This window comes from Euwallacea fornicatus, chromosome 30, assembly GCF_040115645.1.
Source record: "Euwallacea fornicatus isolate EFF26 chromosome 30, ASM4011564v1, whole genome shotgun sequence".
Lineage (NCBI taxonomy): Eukaryota > Metazoa > Arthropoda > Insecta > Coleoptera > Curculionidae > Euwallacea > Euwallacea fornicatus.
The window spans coordinates 268,498-286,244 of NC_089570.1; the positions used below are offsets into that span (position 1 = coordinate 268,498).

At 42.0% G+C, this 17,747-nt stretch overlaps 1 protein-coding gene across 1 annotated transcript in view; it reads left to right on the top strand.

Annotated features, from left to right (window-relative positions):
- Positions 1–17,747, top strand: part of ds (dachsous cadherin-related 1) — a 91,309-nt gene that overhangs the window by 2,353 nt on the left and 71,209 nt on the right. The window contains exon 2 of the mRNA XM_066298068.1: positions 49–1,806. Within this exon, the coding sequence (XP_066154165.1) occupies positions 70–1,806 (1,737 nt within the window). The 5' untranslated portion in view covers positions 49–69. The remainder of the gene's footprint in view (positions 1–48; positions 1,807–17,747) is intronic.

The window sequence follows — 17,747 nt, forward strand, 5'->3', positions numbered from 1 at the left end:
GCACCGATGACACGTTCCGAAATCTCTACAATCCATATTCGTTTTCAGGATGCTCGATGACAGCTGACCATGTCCACCTCCAACACCATGGTGGTGGTCCTGCATCTGGCCAACTTGCTCTTGCTGGTCTCGGCAGCAGCGGAGCACGTGCGGGACTTGGAGGTATCCGAAGGAGTACCCGTGGGCACCAAAATAGGATTCATCGGTGACGGAGCCTCTCTCGGTAGTGGTCCGCCTTATCTGATCGTCCCGGTGGGAGCTGCAGTGGACACCGACCTCAGTATTGACCACACAACTGGCGAGATTAAGACCAAGGTTCCCTTGGACAGGGAGACTAGAGCGAGTTACTCTTTGGTAGCCATACCGATGAACGGAGATAATGTCAAGGTGGTGGTCAAGATACTGGATGAGAACGATAACTCCCCCGTCTTTCCTTCGAAATTGGTTAATATAGAGTTTCCCGAGAATACTCCGAGGGATGTTAAGAGGACCTTGCCTCCGGCAAGAGACTTGGATTTGGATATATACAATACTCAAAGATATAACATAATTTCTGGGAACGTCAACAGTACCTTCAGGTTATCTTCGCATAGGGAACGCGACGGGGTTTTGTACTTAGATTTGCAGATAAATGGGTTTCTGGATAGGGAGACTTGCGAGTATTACAGCCTGGTCATTGAGGCTTTGGACGGTGGGACTCCCCCTTTGAGAGGGGAGATGACGGTGAACATCACCATACAGGATGTCAACGACAATCCCCCCATATTCAATCAATCGAGATACTTCGCATCGATCCAGGAAAACTCTACTATCGGAGCCAGTGTCTTGCAAGTCTTGGCCACAGATGATGACGCCGGCGATAACGCTCAGATTGAGTATTCGATAAACAGAAGGCAAAGCGATAAAGACATGCTTTTTCGCATTGATTCTTCATCGGGGATTGTAGCTGTAAATAAGGCACTGGACTTCGAAACGAAGGAGCTGCACGAATTAGTGATAGTGGCCAAGGACCACGGGCTGCAGCCTTTGGAGGCCACGACGTTTGTGTCCATTAAAGTGATCGACGTGAACGATAATCAACCCACAATCAACGTGATCTTTCTGAGTGAAGATGCCACGCCCAAGATAAGCGAGAGTGCGCAACCCGGGGAGTTCGTGGCGCGTATCAGTGTGCATGATCCCGACTCGAAAACCGAATACTCGAACGTAAACGTGACTCTGCGTGGTGGCGATGGACACTTCGGCCTGACCACCAGGGACAACATCATCTACTTGGTGATCGTGTCCCTGCCTCTGGATAGAGAGCTGCAGCCCAATTACACCTTGAACGTTATTGCAACCGACACGGGGACACCTCCACTGCACGCTTCCAGAACCATCAACTTGCTGGTGACGGACGTCAACGATAACGCCCCGGAATTCGAACAGGACATCTACGACGCCAACGTCATGGAGGTGTCCGATCCCGGGACTTCGGTAGTCCAAGTCTTCGCCACAGACAAAGACGAAGGGAACAACAGCGTCGTCACTTACTCCCTCTTGGAGCCGGCAAATGCCAACATCAACTGGTTTCAGATCGACGCCAGGAGCGGGCTCATAACGACGCGCGCGCATGTCGATTGCGAGACCGAGCCTCTGCCGCAACTGACGGTAGTGGCAACCGACAACGGTTTCCCGTCGTTGTCATCTACCGCCACGGTGTTAGTGACTATTCACGACGTCAATGACAACGAGCCGATATTCGATCAAAGTTTTTACAATGTGAGTGTGGCGGAAAATGAAGCGGAAGGAAGATGCATTTTAAAGGTAAGTTGTCTTAGGATTCTAGTTTGAATGGCCGATACGACCGTCAAAGTTGAAAATATTCGAGAAAAGGGGGTTTATCTTCCCAGTTTCCGCATTGTATAGCAAGAAAGCTCCGCCATACGGCAACCTGTTCGTCTACGGCCCGCGGCTCCGACGAAACAAATTGTCGTGACGCCTGTAAAAAATCAGTGATAGATTCGAGTTAAGGGTGAGCAAAAGGAAGTTATTAACTTTAGATAAATGTTGAGACATTCCTCCATTCTGCACGTCGACCGGTCGGTTTCCAATTTGGATTTTTCGCGTCCGAATGCAGGTTAAAAGTGAGCGTAATAAATTTCCACCTCAGACCGTTTCCTAGATTCAGAGAAAGTGCATATAAGCCGCGGCTGTTTCATTGCCATCGCGGCTATTACACAACGATAATTCTCAACGAGTTCTGCGAGAATCCCAGTAATTATTATGAGATGGCAGATTCTGTTGCATAGTTTCTCCTCAGATAAATCAGTTATTAATTTCCTCGTTATTAACGACTATGGCTATGCCTACGTCATGATGGTGCGCTTAAGAGCTTTCATCGGACAATTGCCTTGTAAAAACAAAGGCTTTCTCTGAGAAAAAAGACGAAAGTCCAAACAAAGTGCGTGCATCACATTCAATTTTAATAGCTAGTTAAAAGGAAGCTCGAAAAGGCTATAAAATTCCTTTATGTGTTTTGTAAGGTTAGGCAGGTAAAACTCGATATGCCTAAGCAAATACCGTGAAAAGGGTACCAGGGACACTAAGCATCTTCAAATGCCGAATCTGTGAGAATTGTTCCTAGATAAATAAGTTGCTTAAAAGCATTTTTATGTATGTAAATAAAATAAAGATCGGATGCGCATATTTGCCTTAATTTAACCGACTTCGCGTCTATACGTCGATTTTATCGAGGTGACGTTCGTGGACGTGGTTCGTTCCCCTCTTAAAAGTAGTTTTCTTTCCCGAATATTAATCCGAGAAATTCGCAGTTCTTCGGTGAAAAGGCGCCTCGTGGATGAGGGCACTCGCCCAGCGGCGTCGCACGTTTAGTCGAACTTTCATGTGTCCGCGAAGCAACGAATCTATTGAAAACACACGAGATATCTTCGAAGTTACCGTGCGCCGAAACGTTAATAAATCTAATTTATTTATTTATCTACTCACCCCTTTTGCAATAAATTCCGAAAAGGAAGGGTCGAATGTCAAAGGCCAGTTCTTCGTTCACGAACGGTCCGTTTCGATAAAGGGTGTTTGCCCGAACGTGAACGCCATTTTTAGCAACGAGAACATTTCAATCTATTAACAAGGCAAACGGAGTCGCATTTAAGTGAGGTTAGGTCTACTCGTTTGTGTTCGCGACTACGTGGAACATATCAAAGACCTACGGGCTCGGCGTGGAACGCTTCCGAAGCCTATTCGACCGGAATCTTTTTAAAACGTACGGTGGAACTCTATTCTAGTTAGAGCAGGTATAAACGTAACGCGGCCGTAATAAGCAGCTTCCAGTCTATAGAAGAGAGATTCTGCCATAATACACGAGACGGAAAAGAGTAAAACATCACTTACGACCGGCAAATAACTGCAATCTTTTCGAACTCTAGAAAGTCGTGTAGCAGGAAGTCGAGCGTTCGTTATGTGTAGAGGATACAACTTGCTCCTCTCTATAGGTTTATTTAATATAATGAGAAACAAATTAACCAGTATTCGAAGCGTTTTGAAATAATTACGACCCCGATAGCGGTCATTCTATTATTTCGTATTCTATGCCGATGCCGGTGACATATAGATAATTTCGAGATGCAGCGGCGCGCTCTCATTGGATGCCGTAAATTTTCATTATTCCCCGTTGGTCGTAAATCGTATCGGAAAAAAGCAAATTCGCCGTCGGACTCTAATGTGGCAACACCGGGGGACACGTCACTTAACCAATAACGTAAATATAGAAATTCAAAATTCCGATGGATGGTCGGCTGCTCAACCGTTCTACATCCAAGCTCAACCTTAGACCTATAAGTTTTATGTTCGCGTGTCGCAAATTGGCCCTCTATGAACGGCGATTACCTACCTATATGGTCGAGATGCGCGCACAGCCTAATTACAAATTACGATAATCTCGGTCAATTATGTCATGGATTTATCGACTTATATTTTTAAGCGATACGCACGCCAACCGTTAGTTCTTCGAGACATTGTGAACTGTCGAGATCGATTAAAAATTCAAATCGATTCGTGGGTAATTACTAAGCGCGTGTGTTATTCAAATGAGTAACAGGCGCGTGTACTTTATGGGCGACCCTGTGTATCAAAAATCGAATCGAATCGACAATAAGGCGAGAATCAACCGTGGGATAGCCCCAGTCTCGAGTCGTATATTCGACGCACGGCCGATCCTCACTCCGGTTTCCATCATTACTTAACAGGCACGATTTCCAAAATAATCAAACCAGTAGATTTCAATTAACGGTCGGGACTTTCTCCACGTTTAAAATGCAAGTGCACTTTCTCTTTTTACGGTGCAGTTTCGAAAAAAGCAATCGATATCGCAAGTGAATCTTGCAGCCGCTGATATCGGAAGCGGTTCTTTGGTTTGGGCATGGCGGAGATGTCGAGTAACCGCTTTAAAAAAACTGGAACCCGAACGAGGCTAAAACCAGCGGCGTGCGGATGTGAAAACTCTCGAAAAGCCTCATTAACGCACCGGTAACCCGGCGGTATCTTAAAACTATAAGGAGAACGAGAAATTTCCGGATCCGGAAATGGCGTATCGTCGAAATCTTAGTTGGGAACATTTTGAAATCGATACGCGTTGAATAATGTATCGCGATAGTGGGTGCGGCTTTAGGTTGTCAATAATGACTACATTCGAGGAAAGCCGATGGCAGGACCCCATTCGAAAAACACGTCATTCGGATTCTATCGGGAGAGGTGGAAAATGGGTACTTAACGTTGGAAATCGATGCGTATGTTAAAGTTCCGGTTTAAAACCTTTTTTCTGTTCGGGGGTTATTCGTTTATGGACGCATCGCGCCTTCGGCGTGCCATCCATAGTTTCGCCGGTGTATTTCAATTTCAGAGGAAATAATTAAGAAAAGCGATTTAAACACAATGGTTCGGTCATAAAATAGATATTAAAAGCCGTCGAAATGGGCAGAGCAGCGTCTTGGAAGTGAGTCCACCGGGTCTATTAACGTCCTTATTACGGTTGTCAGTGCCAGCTCGGGCGGTTAAAATATGTCACATATCTGACCGGTTCGCATGTAACCCACCGTGTCATACTCGCAGCCCAATTAACAACGTCATTTTGCGCTTTTACACTCTTACTTTTGCTCTTTTTCTTCGTGCGTTAATTGTATAATTCGCACGTGATTTTTTTCCATGTGCAAGGACAAACACTTTGTTTTCACCGTGATAATTGTGGGCCAAAACATTGATACGTCGTTAACTTTCAACCGCGGGCTAGTTGCCGAGGGAGCTCGGAGAATGGGCCTCAGCATTGCTCAGATGAGCTCTTTCGATAAAGAGCGGTTGAACGGTAGAGTTAATAACGCATTCGCAGGTCGTTCCTCGGGATGTAGGTGACTTAGCGCGCTGGAGGGAATGTCCTAAAAGAATTGGACACGGCACGCGACTGTCTGGTATTTTACTGAAAACGTAAATCGATTAGTGCCACATTAAATTCGTCCGAAAATCTGCAAGTCTAGAACGAACACCCCTTAGATGAAAGTAGTTGCGGAAAATTTTGTGCATCGCCCGCAACCTCCAGTGGCGGTGCCTTATTACGGTAGTCAGTGCGAGCTCGAGCTGTTAATATATTTCACATATCTGACCGGTTCGCATGCAACCCACCGTGTCATACTCGCAGCCCAATTAACAACGTCATTTTGTGCTATTCACACGTGATTTTTTCCGTCATTCGCAGGGTCAAACGCCACGTTGATACCAGCGGTCATGTGCGTGACGCACAGTCAATCCGTTATGTCATTCGGTACATTTGTTGTGTTTCGCAACTCAATCCCAGAGCATATGGAGCGAGGCACAACGAACTCTTCACTTTTTAAGGTTCACACTCCGACATATCCAAGGGTCGCGTCACCTCCGAGTTCCACCACCTCTCAGAGTCTTTCCTGTTGCAGCACGACTGCTCTACAATCGGAGCGTTTGATACCGCATTTGATATCGCACTCTAATCCTATTTAGTTCCAATAGCTGAAAACAACTTAATATGAAACGTGTTCAAGGTGGTGGGTGGAAAATGGGTAGAAAGACCGAAGGCCCGTGTGCACCCACCGACCGTAAAAAGCATTCAGAATGGGTGCAGAGCTGTTTCCAGTCGTCGCCAATAATAATAATTTTCCCTCATTAATTTTTATCTAATAGAATGCTAATTTCCTGAGGTGTAAAAGGATGCTAATAATGAAGAACATTATTAAATTATACGGAATAATGAATATGCAAATGTCGGAGATAAACCATTAAAAATAATGAATAAGATAATGCATTTAAAACCTGCTTCTATATTCTGTGTCACCCACACGTGAAATTATAATGCGCGAGCGAGAATAAGAAAAATAACGAACAAGGACGTCTACAGAAGTGATTTGAGAAATATTTCAGACTTAAAGTGAATTAAAATCGTGAAATGCAGTTTGTCTGGATAATTTTTGGGATTTGCCCGGCTCGTATTTTGTTCTCTTTCACATTCCGAGCCTGAAAGAAATTCGGTGATAAATAAAGGTTAACTCGCGGGTCGGATTAACGCATTACCGACGTTTTATTTTCTCATTTTATTTTCGGTAAAAATACGAAAATAATTTTGAGGTCGGCATGCATATAAGGAACAAAGCAGTTTTTCAGACGTCACATTTTCATTGCATCCATTTTTCGGCTTTCACCCAGCCAATATGGGAGAGATTTTTACTGACGCAAAGCCACTTTCGTTCGGATTTAATGGCGATTCGCGGACGAGCCTTAAAAAAATTACCGACGATTTTAAGAGAATTTAGTAGTTAATTTTTTCCTTTTGTGTGGGCGAAGGTGCGAGCGAACAACGTTTCTATCGCACGGCCCCAATGGCGATAGACATACAGTGGAACAAAACCGCATGCGCGCGCTGCACGAAAACTGCTTTTCCACCCGAAGGAACCACAAGCAAAACTAATAGCTGTACAAAAAGAAACTGATCATTTTTTGGCGAAATTAAGCTTCATTAAAAACATAGTTATTGAAAATGTTAGTAATCAAAATAATTTCCATAACTGTCTATATGGTCTTTTACCATTTACTGGGTAGATGATGGATGCCCTCGTGATAGAAGCGCAGCGGTTTCGACGAAAAATAGTTATCGAGCCATTTTCGAATATCTTCAACGTTGGTCAGCTAAATGAAACTGCACGGATCCGAACAAGTGGAAGTCGGAAGGAGCCAAGTCTGGAGAATACGCCGCATGCTGGAGCATCTCCCAGCTTAACGAGAAGATGAGGTCCTGGGTCGGTTTAGCCGTATGCGGACGAGCATTATCATGCAGCAATATCACTTTCCGACTTCCTTGCCCCGTGAATGGTCTTTTTTCCTCCAGAGCATCGCTTAATTTGATCATTTGGGCCTGATAACGGTCAGCTGTAACAGTTTGACCGGGTTCCAGAAGCTCATAGTAAATGACTCCTTTACAATCCTACTGGACGCACAGTAAGAGTTTCTTGGCACGAATGTTTGGTTTTGCAACTGATGTGGATGGCTGGCCTGGGTCAACCCATGTTTTTCTGCGCTTAGGATTATCATACAAAATCCACTTTTCATCTCCCGTAATGATATTATGCAGAAAATTCTTTCTTTTATACCGAGAAAGCAAGTTCATGCAGATGTCAACTCTTCGATTTTTATTGTCTTCGGTTAGCTCATGAGGAACCCATTTTCCTGCTTTTTGAATTTTTCCCATTCCATGCGATCGAACTGAAACTGCTTGTTGAGTTACTCCTAACTGCTCTGCGGGCTGTTTTTCAGTTTGGCATGGATTTTCATCCAGTAAAGTTTGCAGTTCTTCGTCTTGAAACTTTTTTTCGACACCCGCACGTGGATCGTCCTCAAGACAAAAATTTTCCTCACGAAACCTCTTCAACCATCTCCTAACAGTTGAAGCACCAACAGAATTGTCTCCCCAAGCCGAATTAACCATTTCTGTTGTTTCAGCAGCATTTTTTTTCAGTTTAAAACAGAACAACATTGATATTCTCAAATGTTGCTTGGAAATATCCATGTCTCCATTTTCTTTTTTTTCACTGAACTACAGCTCCTGAGCAACTGAAACTTTTATCATATAAAAAGCCATAGATAAACAACACCTGCTTACAATTGCAGGCGAATTGAACGTGTCTAAGATGTTTTTTTATTGCATATAAGTTCATTGCTCAGTTTCTTTTTGTACACCTATTACAAATCATCGTGATTGGTCGTGAAAACTGTCAGCAAAGTGGCAACATTAATACCCTCAAATTTTTGATTAATTAACAGGAACCACGAAAATTTTCGTTCTAAACGCAAAGAAGTACGCGTACAGATGACGTTTTCCCATCGCGAAACTTGCGGCGGCACGTTAAAGACGGATTTTCTTCTGCAGTTGTTCTTCGACTAGAATCTAAAGCGATCAAGTTGTTAACAAGTCAGCGTTAAAGTTGTTTTTCTCAAGTACGAGCCCTAAGTCCAAGGAGACTTCTTGGGAAACACGTGAGCAAATCGTAAGGCTGAAAAATGAGGATGAGGGACATACCTTGAACGTGATTACTAACATTGTTGGTCGTGCAATGTCAAGCATCCAAAGGGCATCACAAAACCTTTCTGTAACGAAACCTTTTCTGAGTAAGCGTAGGAGTGGTCGGCCACCTAAAATCACCATAAAGCGTTATATTGAACGTTTACCGTTGTAAAATCCTAAGGCAACTGCGAAGAAAGGCAGAATACCTTGGGAAGAGATCTCAGCATTGCAGTTCATCCAGAAAGGGCGCGAGTTGTTCTTCGCCAAAGAGGATTTCGTGGCAGAGTTCCAGGAAGCAACCATTTATTGGCGACGTCGACGAGGGAAAGACTTTGCTACTCAGCACCTAGACGAAACAACCATTTTTCGGAGTAATATCTGATATAGCGGTGAGAGCAAGTTCAATTTGTCCGGCTGTGACGAAAGACAAAATATGTGGCGAAAACTCTTCATCAGGAGCTACAGCCAAAGAACTTGATTCCGACCGTAAAGCACGGAGGAAGCTCGGTGATAGTTTGGGGTTGTGTGTCGGCGGCTGGGGTGGGAAATCTGGTATTTGCGAATACAACAATGGACAGATTTGTTTATCTCGACCTACTGGAAGGCGATCTAAAACAGTCGGCAAAGAAATTGGGTCTTTCCGGCGCCTGGTACTTCCAACAGGACAACGACCCCCAAACACACGTCCGTGATTGTAACGGAATGGCTAATGTGGAATGTCCCAAAACAGCCTCAATCTCCTCCCGATTTAAACCCCATCGACCGTTTACGGGATGAATTGGAGCGCCGCATCCGTAAAAGAGTAATGCGCAATGAGAACGATCTGAAGGAGGCTTCGTCTCGAGAATGGTCTCAGATCTCGTTTGATGTCAGCAAAAATTTGGTATTTTCAACGGATAATAGGTCAGTAGCAGTACTGGAAGCCAACGGCGGCCCAGCAAAATATTAATTCATTTTTGCAATTGTTATAATCTAATTAGCGTTAAATGGTCCGCACACTTTTTGGTGTTGAAAATTAGTTTATTATTATATTTTTTTTAACAAACAACTGTTTTCCAGGTTCGGACTTAACGATTTGGTATACAGGGTGTCCGGCAAGTCGATACAATAATTTTAGGGGGTGATATATTACGTGATTCTGAATCGATTTAACCAAACATACCTATATACCAAGTGTTACAGTTTTTAATATTTTTTAATTTAACCGAGCTCTTTCACAATTGTTGGAGGGTAGAAGAACACCAAGCCTTTTAATCACTAAAACGTACTAAACTTTTTTATTGCCTATAGATAATTGTTTAAATTATTTAAAGGGTAAAATCTAAAATGGCGTCGTTACCTACTTAGAACTACATAAACATGATCTTCCGAGCTTGTAATAAAGCGAAAAGCCAAATTCAAACATGGATTTAGTTTAAACGCTTAGGTGTAGGTTTATTCGAATTTCTTAAAAACTTCCTTAGGCAATAGTCTTTCAGTCATGCTGAAAAGATTCTTAAGAAAGGTTTTAAAAATGAGAAAAATTTACTTTTTATGTACCCGAGCAGCGCATTCACCAAAACGTTATCTACTAAAAATAATCATTTTGGAAGAATTTGTATTTGATGACATTATCAAGTATTCAGGTAAAACAATTGTTTTTATCACCCCCTAAAGTTATTGTATCGACTTGCCGGACACCCTGTATATTATTGTGGTCGCTCAGATTTTCATCCTCCCCCACCGTCCAGTTTTTCACTTTACATTTTCCACTATTTGGTTGCATAGTTATATCTATTATTGATCTTGCTCTAGCTGTTTCAAATGTCGGTTTGTTTCCTTCGTTGCATACTACCATATCCGTCTCCTCCATAAATTCTTCCATCATTCTCCCTCTTTCCCCTGTTTTAACTGAGTTCCACATTAAATTTTTAGCTTTGAAGTCTCCCGTAACTATCACTTTCTTTTTGTTTTCTTTCGCCTTCCTCTTGAGTTTTTCTAGATATATTTCGAATTCTGATGTTTTTTTTTATTCGGTGAGAATTGTTTCACCTGAATACTTGATGATGTCATCAAATACAAATTCTTCCAAAATGATCATTTTTGGTAGATAACGTTTTGGTGAATGCGCTGCTCGGGTACATAAAAAGTAAATTTTTCTCATTTTTAAAACCTTTCTTAAGAATCTTTTCAGCATGACTGAAAGACTATTGCCTAAGGAAGTTTTTAAGAAATTCGAATAAACCTACACCTAAGCGTTTAAACTAAATCCATGTTTGAATTTGGCTTTTCGCTTTATTACAAGCTCGGAAGATCATGTTTATGTAGTTCTAAGTAGGTAACGACGCCATTTTAGATTTTACCCTTTAAATAATTTAAACAATTATCTATAGGCAATAAAAAAGTTTAGTACGTTTTAGTGATTAAAAGGCTTGGTGTTCTTCTACCCTCCAACAATTGTGAAAGAGCTCGGTTAAATTAAAAAATATTAAAAACTGTAACACTTGGTATATAGGTATGTTTGGTTAAATCGATTCAGAATCACGTAATATATCACCCCCTAAAATTATTGTATCGACTTGCCGGACACCCTGTATGATTGATGAAGCGTTATGTTCGCACGTTTTTGCAAATGGTCCCGTTTCTGGAACGAGCTGCTCTCGCGTAGGGCGCGCACACTTTTTTGTTCCCCCGTACATTGGCTCCGTTTAGATCAGACGAAAACGAACAAATTTAATGCCAATTTTCAAATGCAAATTGCCCTCTATGACACTCATTCAATTTGGTGAATTAATTGCGGGTCTATTCTTGAGTAACGAAAAAGAAAGCTTAAACTGCCATCGTGGCTATGTACGCAAATCCGGTCAGCCGTCAATCAATTTGTCCGTATAAGTATTTATTTCTTGCTCGGACACTCGTTCGAAAGTACCTATGTACGTACCTCGAGGGTCGCCGCCACGTAAGCCGACCTTTCTCGATTACGAGTTCGTACGGCCGATATCGAATCACATGTTTGACATTTTACTTTTGTTCGATGCGGTTTTTGCACATCCATATCGTCCGTCGGCTGCGCATTTCGTCATGTGTTCCTGCAGAGTGCCGATTTTGATTTATTGCACGTTCGGTATATCGAAGTATAACAAATAACAATAATAAATATAAATTTTTGGCGCTCGAACCGGAGGAGGTGCAACGAAGGTGAATTAAGTGGTAAAATGCCAAATTGAAAATTCGCAAGCTTATCTGCTTTGCGGTCGCTCCGCCGGCTGTAATTGATTATTACAGACAGATAGAGAACGAAATTGAGCATAACTAGCCACGAAATAAAGCGGAAAGAGACAGAAGACAGCACAGATACGGCAGAGAATAAATCTTCTATTCAATTTATTGTTCGCGTTTTTTTCAGTAGGAACTGTTTCTTCATCGTCTCGCGTTTTAGTGCTTCTCACACACAAGAAAGTGTATCGGTTAGTTACATAGTAGCTAGATACATACAGAGTTCAGGTTTATTGCCGGCCATAAAGGTCCCATCGCAACTGTTCTTCTAAATATCGTAATTAAGCGTTCATTTTCGGGTTGGCCACCTGATCGAGTGAGTTTATTAGCGATCGTCCGAGCTGTCGAATTTCGGAGCGGCACATACGTCTTCGGCCAAATAGATAAATCTTGACCAGATCTTAACGACCTTTATGATTTATCCTCATTAATGGATCAAGAAATAAATTGGTAATAAACTATGTGTTCGCCGGTGCAATTACCTTTCTCTAACACTCGCGCTCGAATATATACAGTACCGCTAGGTAAAATGGCACCTTCGTCGTACAGAACCGTCTCAAATTGATAGAAATCTTTTCAGGTTCGCCTCCAAATTTATCTCTCAAGTCACACAAAGGAACCTAACGGGCCTATTGCGTAAGCCACATTAGAGGATTTAATCACTATTTTTCGTGCCAAATAGGAATGGGTTCCTGCGGGCGCTGTTCTCATCATTAAGGCCTTCTAATTGATTTTTTTTTACAACGGGCAATTTCGGTTAAGACTCTATATCCATGGATTATTTATTCGAGCCCAAAAGAGCATCCCGATATTTTACGCACGTTACATAGAGCGTTCGATATATTGCGTGGGTGCCCATCTTATATAGCGAAATTGGCGTAACGATATTTATGGCCGAATGTCCCGCTGAAAATAATTAACGAAAGCCATTAAATGGGCACTCGGACGCGAAAAAGTGGCCCATAAAATAGATGGAAATGCCCTAAGATTCTGCCATTAACGTTCTTCGGGTCATATTTCGCGTTAGGATAGGTGGTAAGGTAACGAATCAATGTTAACGATAATTGAGTGCTACTTGGGTACCCGCCGTGGGTTTCTTTTGGCCATCGTTTATGTGGGTAAAGGACAAATCGATTCCCGGCAAAACGGCCCAAGTTTTAATTACTCGGATAGCTTGCCATTAGAAACGATTACCGGGCCGAGTGTCATGTCCATCCGTGTCGGTCGAATTGCCTCCGGTCGATTGTGGTCAAATCGGTAGGGCGGGAGGTGCGAGCGACGAATAATTTGTCTCGGGCTAGTTTTATGGATCCAATCAATATGAGATTCGAAAATATTCCCGAAAAGCATTTTTTTACGATCCATAACATCGAAAACTTTCTCGTAAATTTCGCTTGATGTTTACGATATTAGTTCCTGTCATAAAACGAAATTTATCTGTTGATGAAAATTCCAGGGCAAGTTACCATACGAGAGACGGGCAGAGAACGATCGCGAATAAAAAACCAAATTCTAAAATGTATTAATATCGCAAGCAGTTAATCTTAATTATGCCGAGTTCGGGCTTAATTAATTACCTTAAAAATCTGCCCGACTTGTTATGGTTATTACTTAATTGGCCGATAGAGAACGACGCCGATGTGACCAAGTGTAGCGGAGCTTTCGAGCAAAGAGCCTCGAAATGAAATTCGAAATCGACATTTTTAACGTGCGTTTTTTCCCGTTCGACTATTACGAAACAATGACGGAATACACATAAACTTCTGTATGATTTTTTCCGCTTATCCGAGCATCACTTGACGGATAGACAAGCACCGGCTAAACTGAGCACAATAAGGAAATAAATATTTATGGTTCGGCCACAAAAAGGAGATGCAATGGAACGGATGGTTGAGCTAGAAAATTCCCGACTCGCGGGCAACCTTTCCAAAACCCATACAAATATGAATAGATAACGAGGTTACATCTGGTCAATTGGGGCCGGGTTTGCGTAGGATCTCGAGAGGAAAAAAAGGACGAAAAGGAGCGACCATCACCGAAAGCTGTGTGGGCTTAAAAAATGAGAGATATTTAAGGAAGACTGATGGCAACATTGATCCTTATCAAATAAGAAGCACAACGGCGCAGTTCGCTAAATGACGATGTGCCTATAAAAAATAAGCGCTGGAAACAAAGGAAGAAGGCCATATCAAAAATGTAAATTATTTGGAAGCTTTCGAGTAGATCATTCGGACGATAATGATAAATGTTATTTATAAACAAACAGCGGAAGAAGATAATAGAGTAATTACGTCAAATTTTCAATTTGTTAAAGAACGCATTAACTAATTTCAGCCGATTCGTGAGAATCTTTACACTTGCGTGTAACTCAATTAAGCGACTTTCATGTTGCGTTTCGGTTCTTTGAGCTTGAGTTTCGGACCTTTTGGAAACGTCTTCTTTTTTCCTCATCTGACCGACATTCCGCAATCAATTTCAACATTCACCCACCGACAAGAAGCTAGAAGCGGCCGTAATATTCCATAAGGTAATTAGGCATGAGGAATGTAATTTCACGTGTACGGAGCGGCGGATACGAGGCCAAGTGGCCGGTGAAAATAATAGCAATTACTGCAGCTTTGCTTTTTCAAATTCGTAAGAGACGCATTTTTGTATTAGAAGTATCTCGTTTCCGTTCCCTTTGATGATATCATCGAAATGTCGACCTTTGTCCATTGAAAAACCAGGTAAAGTCTACTATATTTCGTGGCACGACTACAAAAGTCGTCATTAAGAGGTTGAAAGCCAACCAAGACGATGGAGGAATACAAATCATCAAATGATGATACGTTAAGAAGAGAAAGAAAGAAGACGTATGGTAGCCACGCATAACCGAAGAATGGCTCTCGAGGAAGGGACTAATGCGATATTAATTTCGTTTTAATTTGTGGACATATTTTTTGGCCGGGGAATTTGATTAATTTGGATTACACGAAAATGATTTTATGAGTGTTCTGCTCTTGCGTAGTGGTCCGAATTAAAAAAGATTACGTTTTTGTTTCTCTCTCGGCTCAGTATTTTTCTTTATTGACGGGACACGCCGAAGAAGACGAAGGTTAACCTCGAGGATGTTAATGACCTTTGGGTTCTTACTTTGATGGGTGTAATTATTACAGAGTGCGAAATGTCAATAACAAAGATACACAATTTTTCACTATGGGAACGAGTTATTAACCAAAAATTTATGTCGAGAAAAACGTTTTAACACACAATTCATTTATGCAAATCCTGAGGGGAAAATGGATATTCACTATGCGGCGCAGTCGATAAAAATCCTTAAAGTAACTGGACGTTAACGACATTAAATCCACTGATGTGACAGCTTTACTGTCCGATCAAAGTGTCGGTGAGCTGGTTTAATTATAATATTAGCAAATACAAAAGGCCATGGAAGGTAAAGGGGACGCTGGCAAACTCGCCTTATGTTCGTTCGGGCTCTTCGGATCTCCGAGATTTCGTAAAAATGATAAACTTATCTCGTTCGAATTCTCAATTTCTCAACTCGACGGAATTTGCGACTATCGCAATATTGTCGATAGTTCAATTACACGATAAAGCGCTCAACGGCCAAAATGACAAGTCGAGTTGGTGGCCTCCCGAAGTATCATGTCCGCGACTTCTTGGCTAGGCCATACATATCTCCGTATCCTTTTAGGTATCTCCAGGGTTTGCTAACGTCTGTACATACATTGACAAGACATAATTTGTAGCGTTTTCAGCCAGCTGAATTACATACAGGTTTGTATATGTGTAAGTTGCTATTTTAATTTTTATTACTTGTCCGGCGAAAGATAAGATTGAGCATGGGGATGCTGCTAATTTCGAACGCACGCGAACGTTTCTCGAATGGTTTGCCGCGTAAATCGAAAAAAAGTTTCGAAGAGGAAAATCGAACTGTATTGCGCGCGGGCAAACGGTCGTTTGGACATTTTTGAGTTTTACGCGTCCGGATCACTGGACAATCGGGGAAAATCTAATCTAACCTAATCGCACTCGTCATCTTATCGCGGTCGTATCCGTACGTTAATGTAGTTCTCAGTTTTCGTATAATTTTTAACCCAGATCACCGATGAAACGAACCTCGTTGAAAAACACTTTTTTTGCCGCCTCGAAAACTAATTAGAAAGGGACTGACGTGATGGAAGAAAATGAGGCTCTCCCTCGGTTTAATGCTTCAAATTTCTACCTGCCTTAAAAACCATTCGGCACAGCAAATAATGGAGTGCATATACATGGGCAGGTGAAGTGACTTGCACTTAAAGGCCGAAACAATGGTTTTTGCAGATCTGGGAATTTTGGCGTTTTCAGGCACCATGGTGCTGACTAACCTAATTGCCCCCCTGACCATCAGCAGGATCTTTTTTCCGATATTCCTCCTTAATCAAACAAGAGCCTAATTAATTCGGCACGCATGAGAGAGCACATATATCACTTCGCAGGCTTAAGTAGGCCTTTACTTCGGGTGATAATTAAAAAAAAATAAAAAAAAAAAAAAAAAAAAAAAAAGACAAAAATGGAAAGTGCGAATTTAAAAAAATCAATTCTCTTACGTAAGACCCAGTGCGACTCAGTCATATTTCATCACAACGTCTAAATCAATTAAAGTGCTTTTGATTACCGTGATTGATAGACCCTTTCGAACTCTCGAGCAATTTTCCATTATGCAACTCTATTTTATGAGAAAAAGACGTATTCTAAATCATTAGACCCATCGTCACGGAACCCATTACGCGAATAGTACTACTAAAGGTTGCCTTAAAGGCGACCATAGCGCACTCGGTGGGCACAACAATCCCGATTACGGTTTGTAAGTTAGAACTCTTAATGGCGTCTTTTGTTCAGCAAGGCCTTAAATACCAGAGGATTTTATGTGCGACCCTGTAGCGACGCCATGAGAATTCAATGGCGTAGGTGGTACTACTACGCTAACGGTTCTTGTATCACGTAAATTTTCATTTTGTCTCTGGCAAAAATGCGTTTTACTTATTATTTGCCTCGGCATCTAAGTACCCTGTGTAATTGTGGCTGGTAGCTGTCCCGCCGTCAGCGGGTTTGTATACTTTATGGACCATCGCGTCCGACGAGAACGGGGAAGATGCGTCTGGGGCCTATGGAGGTTTCGTCGGACACGATTTTATCGCAGAGAAAGAAAAGAGCAGGAAAAGTGAAATAAACGAAACGCGGCAGGGCGTGGAACTTTCGTTCGTTTACTATTCACCCCTCCTTCGCACGTGTCTCTGCGACGCACGCCGAATGTGTCAACGTCAAAATTCCATATCCTCCTACTTTGCGACCAATCAGAAAATAAGATGCCGTAAAAATCGCATCGATTACGTCACGTATAAAACAAGCATGCTGCGTTGTCAGATTTACTCTCATTTTAATACTTAAATATTCCGCCAGTATTTACGCGATTTCACGAGATTCCAATGCAGCTTATGGAGTAAGTGATAAAATGATAAAATAGAAATTTGCAAGTAAAATTGATATGCGGCCATTCCACTGGTTGCAGCTGATTATTACAGATAGATCGGGTATGAAATTGAGCACAAACAGCCGTCGGTTTTGAATCGTGCGTCAAAGTCGACATGCGGAATAAATGGATAAGTAACTTAAGCATTTTCGGACAAACCGTCCAACGAGTGGAGTTTCTCGTTCGTCGCATTCATATTCCACCTACTTCTGCTTAAACGCTAAAAATTCCAAACTACCGGTAGAAAATAAATCTCCTATTCGTTTCGAACTATTTCCTAAAGCCGATTCCAATAAAAACAAACATTCGATCTAATGCATGTCGAAAAGTAAATGCAGCAAAATAAGCAAAGGAATTGTATAAAATCCTGAGACGTGAGTGTTCATTAGATATTCCACGCTCGAATTC